At 42.3% G+C, this 14403-nt stretch overlaps 1 protein-coding gene across 1 annotated transcript in view; it reads left to right on the top strand.

Moving 5' to 3' along the window:
• Window positions 1-14403, top strand: part of SNX3 (sorting nexin 3) — a 406515-nt gene that overhangs the window by 354378 nt on the left and 37734 nt on the right. The window contains exon 3 of the mRNA XM_044065367.1: window positions 14145-14269. Coding sequence (XP_043921302.1) covers window positions 14145-14269 — 125 coding nt within the window. The remainder of the gene's footprint in view (window positions 1-14144; window positions 14270-14403) is intronic.

A 14403-nucleotide genomic window follows, 5' to 3' on the forward strand; every position in this document is an offset into this window, starting at 1 on the left:
GTCGGGGGGCGGTTTCGATGCACCTGACTTCTTGGGAGTCCATAACAACAGACAGTTGGGTGCTTGACTCATATCCAGAGGATATTCAATACCCCTAATCAAGATCCCCAAATCTCGCAGCCTCCCAGATGTTCCACCCGACCAAAGGGAGGCGGCAGCTCTCGAAATCGAGCAGCTGCTAGAAAAAAGAGCCATCCAGCGCGTCCCCCCAGATCAAGCCGGATTAGGGTTTTACTCCAGGTTCTTTTTGGTGCCAAAGAAGACGGGGGACTTAAGACCAATTTTAGACCTTTCCCTGTTGAACCTGTCAGTAACCAAGCAAAAGTTCCGGATGGTCACCCTGCAATCTATACTCCCCCTTTTGAGGGAGAACGACTGGATGTGTTCCATAGACCTCAAGGATGCGTACTACCACATTCGGATGGACAGACGATCCAGGAGGTTTCTTCGCTTCTGGCTGGGAGACAGTCATTATCAGTTCAGGGTCCTCCCCTTTGGTCTCACCTCAGCCCCCAGGGTGTTTACCAAGGTGTTAGCGGTGGTAGCGGCCCACCTGAGGCTCCAGGGATTACAGGTCTTTCCGTACCTGGACGACTGGCTCCTGACTGCATCATCAAGGCATCTTCTGTGCTCAGCCAGGGATTACTTCCTTCAACTAGCACCAAGGCTGGGCATAACGATCAACTGGGAGAAATCTTTCCTGAATCCAACTCAAATTATAGATTTCATAGGAGGAAGACTAGACACCAGATCAATGCGAGCCTTCCTCACCCCAGACCGTATCGTCAGCCTGAGGTGTCATGTGACAGCAATCCTTCAACCTTCACCAACTGCAGCTTCAGTCCTGAGGGCCCTAGGTTCTATGGCGGCAGCTATACCGCTTCTAATTCATGCCCGCGCATGCGGGTTCTTCAATGGACCCTTCAAGTTCAGTGGTCTCCTCTTTGTTCGTCTCTAAACGCTCCGATTGCGGTCAGCAGAGCGTGCAGGGACTCCCTTCTGTGGTGGCTTCTTTCTCCGGAGCCCCTAGCAGGAAGACCCTTTGCGCTGCATTTCCCCGAGCCACAGTGACCACGGACGCTTCTTGCCTCGGGTGGGGGGGGGCATTCTGCGGGAAAGATTGTCCAAGGCACGTGGAATCCCACAGAGACGTCATTGCATATAAATGTCCTGGAAATGAGGGCGGTGCTCTTAGCGTTGCAAGCACTTCACCACGTTCTTCCTACAGGGACTATTGCGATTCAGACAGACAATATATCCGTAGTCTGGTATATCAACAAGCAGGGAGGAACCGGGTCTTACCCCCTTTGTCGAGAGGCCATGAGAGTCTGGGAATGGGCAATTTCCACCAAACGCTTTCTGATAGCAACGCACATTCCGGGAAAGTCCAACATCCTTGCGGACAAGCTCAGTCGCACCATCCTTTCTCCACACGAGTGGTCCCTCAATCTTCAAGTAGCGAAGAAGATTTTTGCCGTTTGGGGGCAACCCTGTTGCGATCTTTTTGCTTCTCCCTCAAACGCCAAATGCGACAATTTCTTCGCTCTGCTTCCCCACCAGGAGTTCCCGAGGGATGCTCTGGTGCATGCTTGGCCTCCCGGTCTCCTTTATGCCTTCCCTCCACTTCCTCTGATGCAGAGGTTTCTGCAGAAAGCCAACAGTTTGGGGAGCAGAATGATTCTCATTGCCCCATTCTGGCCTCGACAACCTTGGTTCCCTTCGTATGGTCTCACAAAATCAATCCACCATGGATTCTGGATCCAATTCGGATCTCATCTCTCACCCTCTGGGAATGCCAGTTCCCAATCTGCGAACCCTGAAGTTGACAGCTTGGCTGCTCCAATTCCAACCTTAATTAGGACTCCCGGTATCTCTTCACCGGTCAAAGCCATTTTGGTGGCTGCTCATAAACCTTCTACCAGACAGGTTTATCGGAGTAAATGGAAGAGGTTCTCTATATGGGCAGGGCAGAGAACAGTGGATCCTTTTTCAGCACCTATCTCTGCGGTGCTAGAATTTCTAACAGACCTCTTTCATCAAGGGGCCAGTTCTTCCACGATTAAAGTACAATTGGCGGCTATATCGCATTATCACATTGGACAGGACACAGCTCCCCTTATGACAGCGAAATTATGCAAATCCTTTCTCAAGGGAGTTTTTATTAAGGCCTCCAGTCAAGGAGGTTGTACCGCCTTGGGATTTGTCTTTAGTCCTGCAGGCCCTTACTGCTCCTCCCTTCGAGCCTGCAGCTTCTGCTGATTTAAAATTCCTTTCCTGGAAGACTGTCTTTCTGGTAGCTATCACTTCAGCCAGAAGGGTGTCTGAGCTTCAGGCTCTTTGTGTCAAACCGCCTTACCTTTCTTTCTTCCCTGATAGGGTGTGCCTCAGGACCAATCCATCTTTTCTTCCGAAGGTCTCTTCTGAATCCAATATTAACCAGTCAATCAATTTGCCTGTCCTTTTCCCAAGTATTCAAACAAAGGGGAATACAAATTGCATTCATTGGATGTTCATAGACAATTACGTTTTATATTAACAGGACAGCTGGCCACAGGAAATCAGATCAGCTGTTCGTCTCCTTTGCTAAATTTGCTCTGGGTAAAGCAGTGTCTAAAGTCACTCTGTCTAAATGGATTGCTAATTGCATATTGCAGGCATATGACACTTCAGGCAGACCTGCTCCTCAGAGGGTTACGGCTCATTCTACTAGGGCAGTTTCTCAGCCGCCTTTAAGTCCCGTGTTTCGTTGGATGATATCTGCGGCAGCTACTTGGGCCTCGCCTCATACTTTTATTTCTCATTACAAGGTGGATGTTGTTTCTAGAGGAAGAGCATCCTTTGGCTCAGCGGTGCTCGAACATCCTTCCATGACGGCCGCCCAAGATTCAGGTAGCTAGGGACTCTGTCCCACAGGTTGCAGACGAATGAAGTCTGCCTACTTCAGATTTAGAAGTTATGTACTCACCATAACGTTCCATCTGAGTAGGTGACTTCATTCGGATGCAACCATCCCCCCCTCCATCCCCCTGACCTTTTAGAGCGAGTATTTATGCTGTTTTAGTATACTGTGGTCAGTATTTGAGGCAAACTCAATCTGAGGTCAGTCAGGGCTTGGCAAGGGGTTATGGGTAAGAGGGAGGAGCTAGGAGCTCGGAGCCTAAGCTTTTGAATTGCCGGCTCGGATCCGAGATCGGATCCGATACCCACAGGTTGCATCCGAATGAAGTCACCTACTCAGATGGAACGTTATGGTGAGTACATAACTTCTAATTCCAGGGACTCTTTCCCTGGCCAATCCTACCAGCGCTCCTGAAGAGCGGCCCAACTCCTTTCCTCTGTATGTAGTTAGGGGTTGTTTCTCCTTGTACCCTTCTGCCTGGCTAACCATCACCACCGATTCTTGGGTACAAAGGATTATAACCAGAGGTTATCATATCCCCTTCGATATTTGTCGTGTCCCTTTAAAACACCTTCTCGAAGTTCCACCCAGTCAAAGGGAAGAGGCAGCACTAGAGATAGAAAAGCTGCTAAGAAAGAGAGTCATCCAGATAGTCCCTCCAGACCAGATAGGATCCGGATTCTACTCAAGACAATTTTTGGTGCCAAAGAAAACCGGGGACTGGAGACCAATTTTGGACCTCAGTGTATTGAACAAGTTTGTGAGAGTACAAAAATTCTGGATGGTCACAATACAAGACTATTGGATGTGCTCTATAGATCTTCAAGATGCGTACTACCACATAAAGGTGGACAGGCCATCAAGAAGATTTCTGCGCTTCGTGCGGGTGCCAGTCACAACCAGTTCAGAGTACTGCCCTTTGGACTATCTACTGCCCCCAGAGTGTTCACAAAGTGCATGGCAGTCGTCACAGCTCACTTGCGACTTCAAGGATTCCAGGTGTTTCCATACCTAGACGACTGGCTCATTTCCGCCCTTACCAGACATCTACTAGAAGAAGCCATGGCATATTCTCTCCTTGCTGCACAAAGGCTAGGCATAACCATAAACTGGCAAAAATCCAATCGCACCCCATCTCAGTCGACAGAATTCATAGGGGTTATCTTGGACACAAAGAACTGCAGAGCTGCCATTCCAGAGCACAGAATTATAAGGATAAAGCAACAACTGATTCCAATCCTTTCAAGAGAAATCCACAGCTCACTCTTTTCTACAGCTGTTGGGTTCCATGGCAGCCTCCATCACCATTGTTCCCCTGGCCAGGTTTCATATGAGGCTTCTATAATGGCTACTGCTCACCCAGTGGTATCCTTTTCAACATCCTTTTCAGCCAAGATTCAAGTAACAGACAGGTGCAAACAGGATTTAAATTGGTGGATGACACACAATCTGTCACAATGGTCTCGCCCCTTCTCCCCCCAGCAACCCAAGGCCACAGTGACCACGGACACCTCCCTGATGGGGTGGGGGGGCTATGTCAGGGACAGACCGTCAAAGGCACGTGGTCCGAACTGGAGGCCCATCTGCATATAAATGTTCTAGAGCTGAGGGCGGTGCTTCTGGCGTTGCAAGCATTCCATCCCCTGCTGCCGTCTGGGACGATTGCGATTCAGTCAGACAACATGGCAGTGGTCTGGTACATCAACAAGCAAGGTGGAACCAAATCTTACCCCCTTTGTCGAGAGGCCATGAGGATATGGCAACGGGTGATGGCTACCAACCGTTTTCTTCTAGCAACGCACATTCCCAGGAGTTCCAACATGATAGCAGACAGACTCAGCAGGTGCCTTCTACAACCTCACGAGTGTTCCCTGAATCCCTTGATAATGGCGGAGATCTTCCACCGCTGGGGCCATCCTTGCTGAGACCCCTTTGCATCCCTGACCAACTACAAGTGCAGCAACTACTTTGCCCTCATTCCCCCTCTGGGACAGTCACCCAGGGACGCCCTAGTCCACGATTGGCCCTTGGGTCTTCTTTATGCATTCCCACCCTTTCCCCAGTTTTTAAAGAAAGCCCGTCGGTTGAAGAGCAAGGTGATCCTCATAGCACCATATTGGCCTTGTCAGATTTGGTTCCCCTTCCTTTGGCCTCACCAACTAGATCGACCATGGATTCTCCATCCTACCCCGGAGTTGATCTCACAGAACCTGATTCATCCCAACTTGAACAGCCTGAAGCTCACAGCTTGGCTACTCCAATTCCCTTGATTGCCAGGCAGAATGATCTTTCTTTACCAGTACGTGACATTCTCATTGCATCTCATAAGTCTTCCACTAGAATTACTTATCTAAGCAAGTGGAAAAGATTTACCTGTTGGCTAAAAGATAAACAAGTAGATCCCTTCTCAGCACCAGTGACGATAATACTAGACTATCTGGCCGACCTTTTCCAATCAGGTCTATTGGCCTCTACCATTAGAGTTCATTTGGCTGCAATTTCTAATTTCCATGAGGGTGTCCAAGATTCCTTTCTTATGTCTCACAAATTGTGCAAGACCTTCATAAAAGGTGTAAATCATCTGAAGCCACCTTTCGAGAACCTATTCAACCATGGGATCTATCATTAGTTCTACAAGCTCTGATAATGCCACCCTTCAAACCAGCTTCTTCTTGTGACCTCAAGTATTTGTCATGGAAAACCTTGTTTTTGGTCGCCATTACTTCTGCCAGACATATCTCTGAGCTTCAAGCTTTATGTATCAAGAGTCCATACTTGATTTTTCATAGAGATAGTGTCTTTGAGAACTAATCCTTCATTTCTGCCTAAAGTGATCTCTGAAATGTCTATTAATCAAACCATTGAATTGCCAGTTTTCTTTCCCAATCATTCAAACAGAGGAGAGTATTGCCTACATACCCTAGATATCCACAGGCAAATCCGTTTTTACTTAAACAGGACTAAACCCTTTCGTAAATCTGACTAGTTATTTTTGGCCTTTTCTGGACCTAGATTAGGATCTGTGTTGCTAAGGTCACATTAGCTAGATGGTTGAAGGACTGTGTGACCTTCATTTATACACAACGTAATATCTCATTGCCTACTACCATGAAAGCTCATTCAACAAGGTTGGTGGCAACTTCTGCTACTTTCCATGCCAGAGCTTCTTTACATGACATCTCCGCAGCTGCAACTTGGACTACGCCTCGTACCTTCATCAATCATTACAAATTGGATTTGGCCTCCAGGGGAAGAGCATCTTTTGGTTCTATGGTCCTCAGGAATGTCCTTCCATGAGAGCCTCCAGGAATAGAGGTAGCTGGGGACTCTGTCCCATGCATAAGGAATGAACGAGGATTAACAATATCAGATAAAGAAGTTATGTCTTATCATAACGTTCCATCTGTATTGTTGATCCTCGTTCAGTCATTACGACCCCCCCCCCCGTCCTGTGGCTTTTTGGGGATCTCACCATCCGGTTCTCTTAGGTTATTTGACCAGAGGTAGCCTCTACCTTCTTTTGACTTGCAAACTCAATCTGAGGTCACAGGGAGAGGGGGATTGTGGGTAAGAGTTTAACTCGAGAGTTTGTAGCTGACGCAAGCTTGGAAAATGGCTGGCTCGGTTCCAAGGTCGGAACTGATACCCATGCGTAATGACTGACGAGGATTAACAATACAGATGGAACGTTATGGTAAAACATTACTTCTTTTTCTGTCTGTGTATATGACCGTTCTTTGGAGGAAGCAGCACAGCAGAACACCACAGACAGAAAACAAAAAAAAAAGAAAATGGAAAGAAAAAGAAATGTAAAAATGTGCCTGCGAAAGCATGTAGTAGAGTTTAGCAAACCGTTTCACTACTTCTAAGTCTGAGTTTCAGCAGCACAGAGGAGGCGGTTGTATGACTGCCATCTGCAGGCAGTGATGTCATATGTTGAAAAGACTGGCAGACATTACCTCTGATAAACTGGGGCACAGTAAAGGCAGGCCAGCTGGTTAGTAGCAACACTGCTATGGTGGTGTTTTATTTTAATTTGCCAGATGCAACAGACAATGTCTACCTGAACAGACAAAGTAAGGTCACACAAATTCATAGCAAAAGTAGATGCAGCCATTCACTTCATAACTGCATAGCATGAAGGCTTCCTTTTGTTTAGAGTCTGTGACAGACAAAGTCACTCACGTAACAATTAGTGTGTATACATCCAAGGCAGACAACATCGCAAATATTACTTATTCGCTCTATAATAGTTTTTTGTGTTCAGCTATTACAGGCAGGGTCGCTCACATCACCACTTGATAACAGTTGAAATCAGTCTTAACTCGGGTATGTGATAGGCAAGATCTTAGTTTACAGTCTTGATAGGTAATGTCATTTAGGTATGAAGTTCAGAACCGACACGGTTCCTCCTGCTATAGGTAATGCAAGAGACTGGATAACTCCCCTCACAAGCTTATAGCTAGAGCAAACAGGATCAACCATGGCAATATTTTTCTGATCACAAGTTAATAGTAGGCAAAACCCTTCTCGCTTCAGTGGAGTGATAAACAAGATAATTCAAGTCACATTTTCATGGCCTGAACTGATGTGGCCACCCCCATCTTAAAATACTTGGTAGGCAGGAACTTTCCTGTTTAGTCACTTTATGATTTCACAGTAAGCAGGTGCATTTTTTCCAAGTTTATTATATAATATATATACTTATTCACTGGCTAAGTATACCTCTCAGCTTCAGCAACTGTTTTGCGATACTTGTATTTATAGCCGATTTTCTCCAAAAAGTCAAATATCAACATCATGCAACTCCACAATGAAAAGTAAGCCGAGAAAGTACATAAAGTTCAGGTACTCTTTCAACTTATTTCTGCACAGTGGAGCTGCAATATAGCTCTAAAGTTAGATGCGCTTGTGGAAGGGACTCTGCTTTAACTGCATTTAAATACTAGCTTCTCACAGCGTGCTCAGAGGTAAGCACAGAGGCACTGTGAGAAGGTACTTGGGGTTATTGAGTTAAAACATAAGACAGTATTGGCCAGTTAGGGGGGGAAAACAGCCATTATCTTTATAGTGGCAAAATGTTTATTGAGCTACAAAAGGTGCTCTAATGACACCTACCTACACGAGAATATACACACAACACTGTGTGTGTGTTACAAGATATGACCATGCCTGCTTACTCATAAGGAATTGTTTCTTAGTATGACTTTATCCGTAATTACTAGACTCTGCTCAAACCTGTAGTGGGTATAACTGATTGTTCTCTCTATACAGGTGAATACTGAAAGAGGTATTGGCCCATCTTCTTCCCAGTTTTACCACCCCTAGTCCTCAGTACATATGTAAATAACTGCAATTACAGATGAGATATTTTTTATAACACACACCTGCTCACAAGTTTTGTTACAGCATACTGTAGTCAATTAAATATACTGGTTTGTCTATGATGACACGTACATATGTACACACACACACACACACACACACACACACACACAAATACTTATAACCTTACATAGATTTGCCCATTCACAGTATATTACATCCTTATAACATGAGCAAAACTGCTTTGACATAATCGCCTAAAGTAGTTCACTTTAACTCCCCCCACCCCAATCAGTTTCACTTGGAAGATCAGATCAAATGAGCAGAGCCTAATTTAGTATACAAATGGACTCGCTCAATGCACTTGCATTTAGTATCACCCCAAGTTGCTTCCTCTCTTTGCCACTCTTTCACCCCCTTTCTTCCCCAGTCATATCTCTTGTCATATCTCTGACTAGCAACAATCACCTGTATTTCTTAGATATCATGTCACTAATCCACATTTTCCATATTTCTGTTCATTAATAGTTTCCACAAAGTACTCTGTTCATGCCTCCTTGTTATTTTAACTGCCTTTTTCCATTCCCATGCTATTTATCATTTAACCAAATCTGCTTGGTGCAACAGTTCTCTTCTCGTTCTCTGCTATCTCATCCTTTTCGTTCTACTTCCACCTCAAGCAACCATAAAGGCCAGCTGTCTTCCATATATTTCCCATAAACCTTCATCCAAATGTCCCTGGTCCCTTTCCATCTACCTCTAACTTTCTATCACATGCCCAGTATATATAGGTCACCCGTCTCCAACTCGTCACATTTCCAACAACCTTCATCAACCTATTAACTCTTCCCTCTCTCTCGATTGTCTTGACACCCTATATACCATCTATTGGATTCATCTTAAATACATATTACAGGTCACACTTCTCTATGTCCATGTCATCTTCCACCACTCCTCCCAAACTTCATCCACTGATCTTGATTTGCTCTCCCTTATGTACCAAAGCCTAAGCTTCTCCACACCCTCGCTAGTACCTTCCCATGCTTTAAAATCTCAATGAATTGCCCTTATTTTCCCTGTATCCATCTTGCCCTGTGCTTCATCTTATACCGCCCCCTCCTTTCTGCTCCCATTCAAGTTGTTACTTGCCTGTATTTTACATATCAACCAAAAACTAACCAGTCACCCTTTCTCAAATTATAATATAAATTTTACACCTCCAAACTTCATATTTTCCCACTCATTTTCCTCCAACATGTTATGCAAGCATTTAACTTCCCTTTTTAGGTGTTTCATAAGATGTCTGCCTTTGGTTTACGTTCCGTTTTGGGGGACACTGGACAAGTGGACCAAAAAAGTGGAAATGCTTTAATGAAGAAGTGAGGAGTTAAGATTAAAGAGACAAAATGGGTTGGGTATGCTATACTTTAAGATATTTTATTTTTATTTATATTGGTTTATAGTGGTAATGCACTGCTAAAAAACGATGAACTGCAGGCACAGACTGGGTGAAAAACAACATATTTTAAAAGGTAATAGAAAAACATTTTACATTGTTATGAGAACAAGTACAAACTATAAGGTAATAACAACAATGTTAGAATAATATGGTAACAGTCAATTTGGGGCAGAAATTAACAGGGAGTGAGGATGAGAACTTTTGGTGGAAACTGATAAGGCGGGGGGGAGATGGAGGGACTTGAGTGGGTCCATCAATGCAGTAAGTAAAAATAGGTTCACAGGAAAGATAGTAAATGTATGCAGGAGAGGAAATAATGTAGAAGGAAGTGGAAGAAAAAGTGAGAAATGCTCAACGTATGTCATAATTATTTAAAGCACTATCCTTATTTTTGAAATGAAAATTAATAATTTCATACAATTCCATATAGGCCCCCACTTGTCGATATTTCTGTTCCTTCTACTCCTAGTTTATAAAGTTGTTTTTAAACTTTGTTTTTGCATTAGGAGTGTCCTTTTATGTCATTTGTTGCTGTAACATTAATTCTGCATGAAATCATAGTCCTGTTTTTGTGACATGTCAACATGCAGCTAGTTCAGATGTGATGACAGCACTAATCTAATAGCACCTTATGTAAGGAGAATGTAAAAGAGGAGGATGACTTAAATAGGGTCAACGAGATTGTGTCCATGCAGATTGCCTAGGCAAAGGTTAATGAAGATGTGAACTATAGATAGAATAAGTCAAACGGTAATTAAATGTGATATTTTGTGGAGCTGTCCAGAAGGCAAGCTGTCTATTGGCAATACAAGCTTTACTTTTTTCATTGGAGAGGCACAGACAACTGTACTGCATACATCTCATTTTATTTTCTCAAGAATTCTGGACAAATCCAAAAGATAATTGGGAGGAGGGGGAAAATGCCCAGAATCATCAACAATTTGTAAGTCTTCTCTTATTTATTTAGAAAGTTAATAGAACAGTAAGTTTTGGATTATCAAGTTTTCTCTGAAAAATAAATAAGAAACTCTGAGTAACCCCTGGTGACTTAATTAGAACATTGAAAAATTTACAAGGGACAGAGAAAAGTATGAAACAAAATTAGGGACGTTCTGTAAAATCAGAGATGTCTGAGATCTAAGCGGTATTGATGCAGACATTGCTTATTTTTCACCATTGAGAGGTTATGAAATTTGTGTGTACAGGGAGCACAATGCGATTACAAACAATTCAGGTCAGTGCAAAATAGTTCTGTTATTAGAATTGTGAAAGTGTTCCTTGTTCTCTCAATGCTAGGTTGAAGGAACACTTTCAGTACAGTCTGTCAACACCGTATATATATATATATATATATATATATATATATATATATATATATATATACACACACACACACACACACTATATATATATATATATATATATATATATATATATATATATATATCTATATATACACACCTGTACTGTGTGTGTGTGTGTATATATATATATATATATATATATATATATATTAAATTGAGTCATTGACAGAATAAGAGCCTACGAATTGATATACATTTTCAGAAGTAAAAAGTGTTTAACTGCAATTATTGTCCTTATATATTATGTGATTCACCACTTTTTCTCCAAAAGTCACCAGTTTTTGGAGGAAATTGGGATTAAGTAGACAGACCTGGATAGAGCTAAAATATGCGTCTAATTTGGGGACAGTTACAGGTACGAGTCAGTGCCCAGCATCAGCAGCTACCAAATTTGTCTACAAAACCTACTAATGAACATTATTTATATAACTACAAGAGCAGAAGGTTTCCATATCAGATTTATTTCATCCATTTATCAGAATGACCCGATACCCACATGTTGATAAGTGGCTTGTTATACCAGTGATTGTTATGACAAACTTTAGTAACTGTAACATCATATAAAAGAACCGTCCAATATATTAATTGTAATAGGAAACTAATGTATGTTATTTTAATGACTTTATGTAAGGGTGCAGCTAATGTGATGTCAGTGTGTACATGCTAGATGTATGGTAGGGAAAAAAGTAGAATGCAGAGTGTTTTATATGCTTGTTGTCTACTACTTCCCCTTACGATTGTTTATTAGTTATGTGGAGAGGCTTTAACTGGTGTTTCTGTGTGAATGTATATTTTTAGAGGTACTTTTAAATTGGGGAACATTTGCACAATTATTTGAATGTTGGTATCCCAGAAATCCATTGGAGTGGGTGGAATTACATTATTATGCATGCAAATTTTGTTGATTAGCGTCCAGATTTTTAGCCAGTTGTACCTACTTTTCATTGGCCTTTGTCCAGATTTTTGATGTGTCCAGGTTGAGAGGTATACCTCTGACACTTTGTGCCATATAGCTTCAGCACTTCTGATTCTAGCTTTTTCTTCCTCATTCAAACTTCCCTTGTTCTCAACCACATCTTCAAGATAATTGAAGCTGTTAAAACTGTTCCACTCTTTTCCCTTGTATCTCCATTTTCAACTTTTAATTCTCCCATTTGCTGCCATGACCACTGTCTTGCATCTCCATTTTCAACTTTTAATTCTCCCATTTGCTGCCATGACCACTGTCTTGCTTGTACTCTGTTTCACTCCATGTTGAGTTTTGCATTTCAATCCCCTATTGTTTGCCACATCATCTGCATAAATCAACTTTGCTGTTCCATCCCATGCATCCTCTTTGCTGATGTAGTCTTATCACCAATATAACCAGGTGTGGGTTCAGAACTGAAGCCTGATGCACACCCACTCCCACTGGGAACCCCCCTCTGTAAGTCTGAACACTGTCCATGCTTGAGTCACTGAGTCCTTGTGCATAGCCTGCACTAATTCTGCCAATGTTTCCAGGATTTTAGACCATCGCAGGACTGCCCAAATTAACTTTCTTGGGATCTTATCATATGCTTTCCCAAGTGTAGGAATGCTCAGTTGGACTCGTTCTTCATCTTCTCCACTGTCTATCTCAATACAGACATCAGGTTAGTTGTACTGCACCCTGATGTGAATCCAGACTGCTCATCTCCCACCTTACCTTCTGCTACTCTGCATAGTAAATTGTCACCCTGCCCAGCACTTTCGTGAACTGTTGTAAATAGCTCCTTTGTTCTTTTTCTTGCTTTTGTTCTTGTACACTGGCACTATAATGCTTATTTTCCAGTCACATGGGAATGCCCTCTTTCTCCTATACAAATAATTTTTTACTTAATATACAGTTATTTTTCAACATTTACAAATAGCTTTTTACAATTAATTTGCTACTGACATTTGAATACATTGTACATTATCAGTTTAAGCATTTAACTTGTAGGTGTACTACTTTCTTAGTCCTCAGTAGGCATTACCACAGTTATAGGTTACATTACAAAATTCGTTTTGGGCTAATTCTGATATCTTCAGTTGAGTAAGTATCTATAGTCTTACATTAAATGGTCAGCCTCCAGACAGGCCAGGTCCCTGCCACTCTAACAGATTGCACAGTGTTTCTTGAAGCCTTTATAGTCCTTACCTCTTCTAGCCTACCATTTATTGCCAGAGCTTTAATTGCCTTTACAGGTGACGCCTCCAGGTGTTTCTGCCCTTGCATTCAACAGATGCCTCTAAGCATCAAATATTGCTTGCTCATACTTGCATTAATAATTCCAAAACCATGCTACATGCAAAGTATTAACCTGTCACAATGGCAAAAACATCTGTATTATGTTTTTATCTCTGTTCAGTGCAGTTAAAGATAAATTAATTGTTCATATAATAATTATTTATATTGCCCTACATTTCATGTTTTTCTAAATCTCTCTGCAACCAGGAAGCCAGCAGTGCATTCTGGAATACTGTTTTGCTGTGTTATATTGACAATGCATTACACTCCTACAGCATGCTTAATGTGGATCTGATCACAGAGTGAGACCTTCCCTCATATCTGCATTTGCTAGGGATATGATTCCTGCAGAATCCAACCGTAGAGGCTCAGCATGGAGCTCTTTCCTGAAAGTGATTGAAAGTGGAAGTCCCAATGTCAGATATGAAAGTTATGTACTTGCATAACAATAGTCCTGGACTGGCAGTTCCATATTCATCACAGTACCTTTCTTCCCTTTGTCCCCTGGCTTGTCCTGTAGGACCAGGATTTTCTATATGGTTAGGCTTGTGTTATTTTATATCTCATTCTTTATCTTGCTCTGCTTTAGTATGGGCTTATAGAGATCTACTGAAGGGTCCTTAGTCACACAGTCTTATGGTTTAAAAGTGGAAGGGTCAGGTGGCTTGGAAAAGTTTTAGATGCTGAGCTGTCTAAATCCTGCTTGTTGTAGTCTTGCAAGCAATGAAGATGGGACTCCCAATCCAGATCTGTTGTTACATGTACATGTTTCTCTCTTGTTTGTAATGAATAAAATGTTTATGAAGGATTTCAGCATCAAGGATCGTAACTTTGCTCTTCCTTTAGGTTGTAGTTCCTCCATTGCCAGGAAAAGCTTTTCTTCGTCAGCTTCCCTTCAGAGGCGATGATGGAATCTTCGAAGACGGTTTTATTGAAGAAAGAAGGCAAGGGCTTGAACAGTTTATAAACAAGTAAGCAGACCAGTACTTAAGCCTGTAGTTTTAACTCTCACTACTTCGAGTGAAATGATTTGAAAGGCCAAATGTGTTATACAACAAAAGAAAGAAAGGGGTTAGAACGAAAGTTCATTGTTATAATTCAGTGT

This window comes from Protopterus annectens, chromosome 1.part0 (genome assembly GCF_019279795.1).
Source record: "Protopterus annectens isolate FY-2018-M chromosome 1.part0, PAN1.0, whole genome shotgun sequence".
NCBI lineage: Eukaryota > Metazoa > Chordata > Ceratodontiformes > Protopteridae > Protopterus > Protopterus annectens.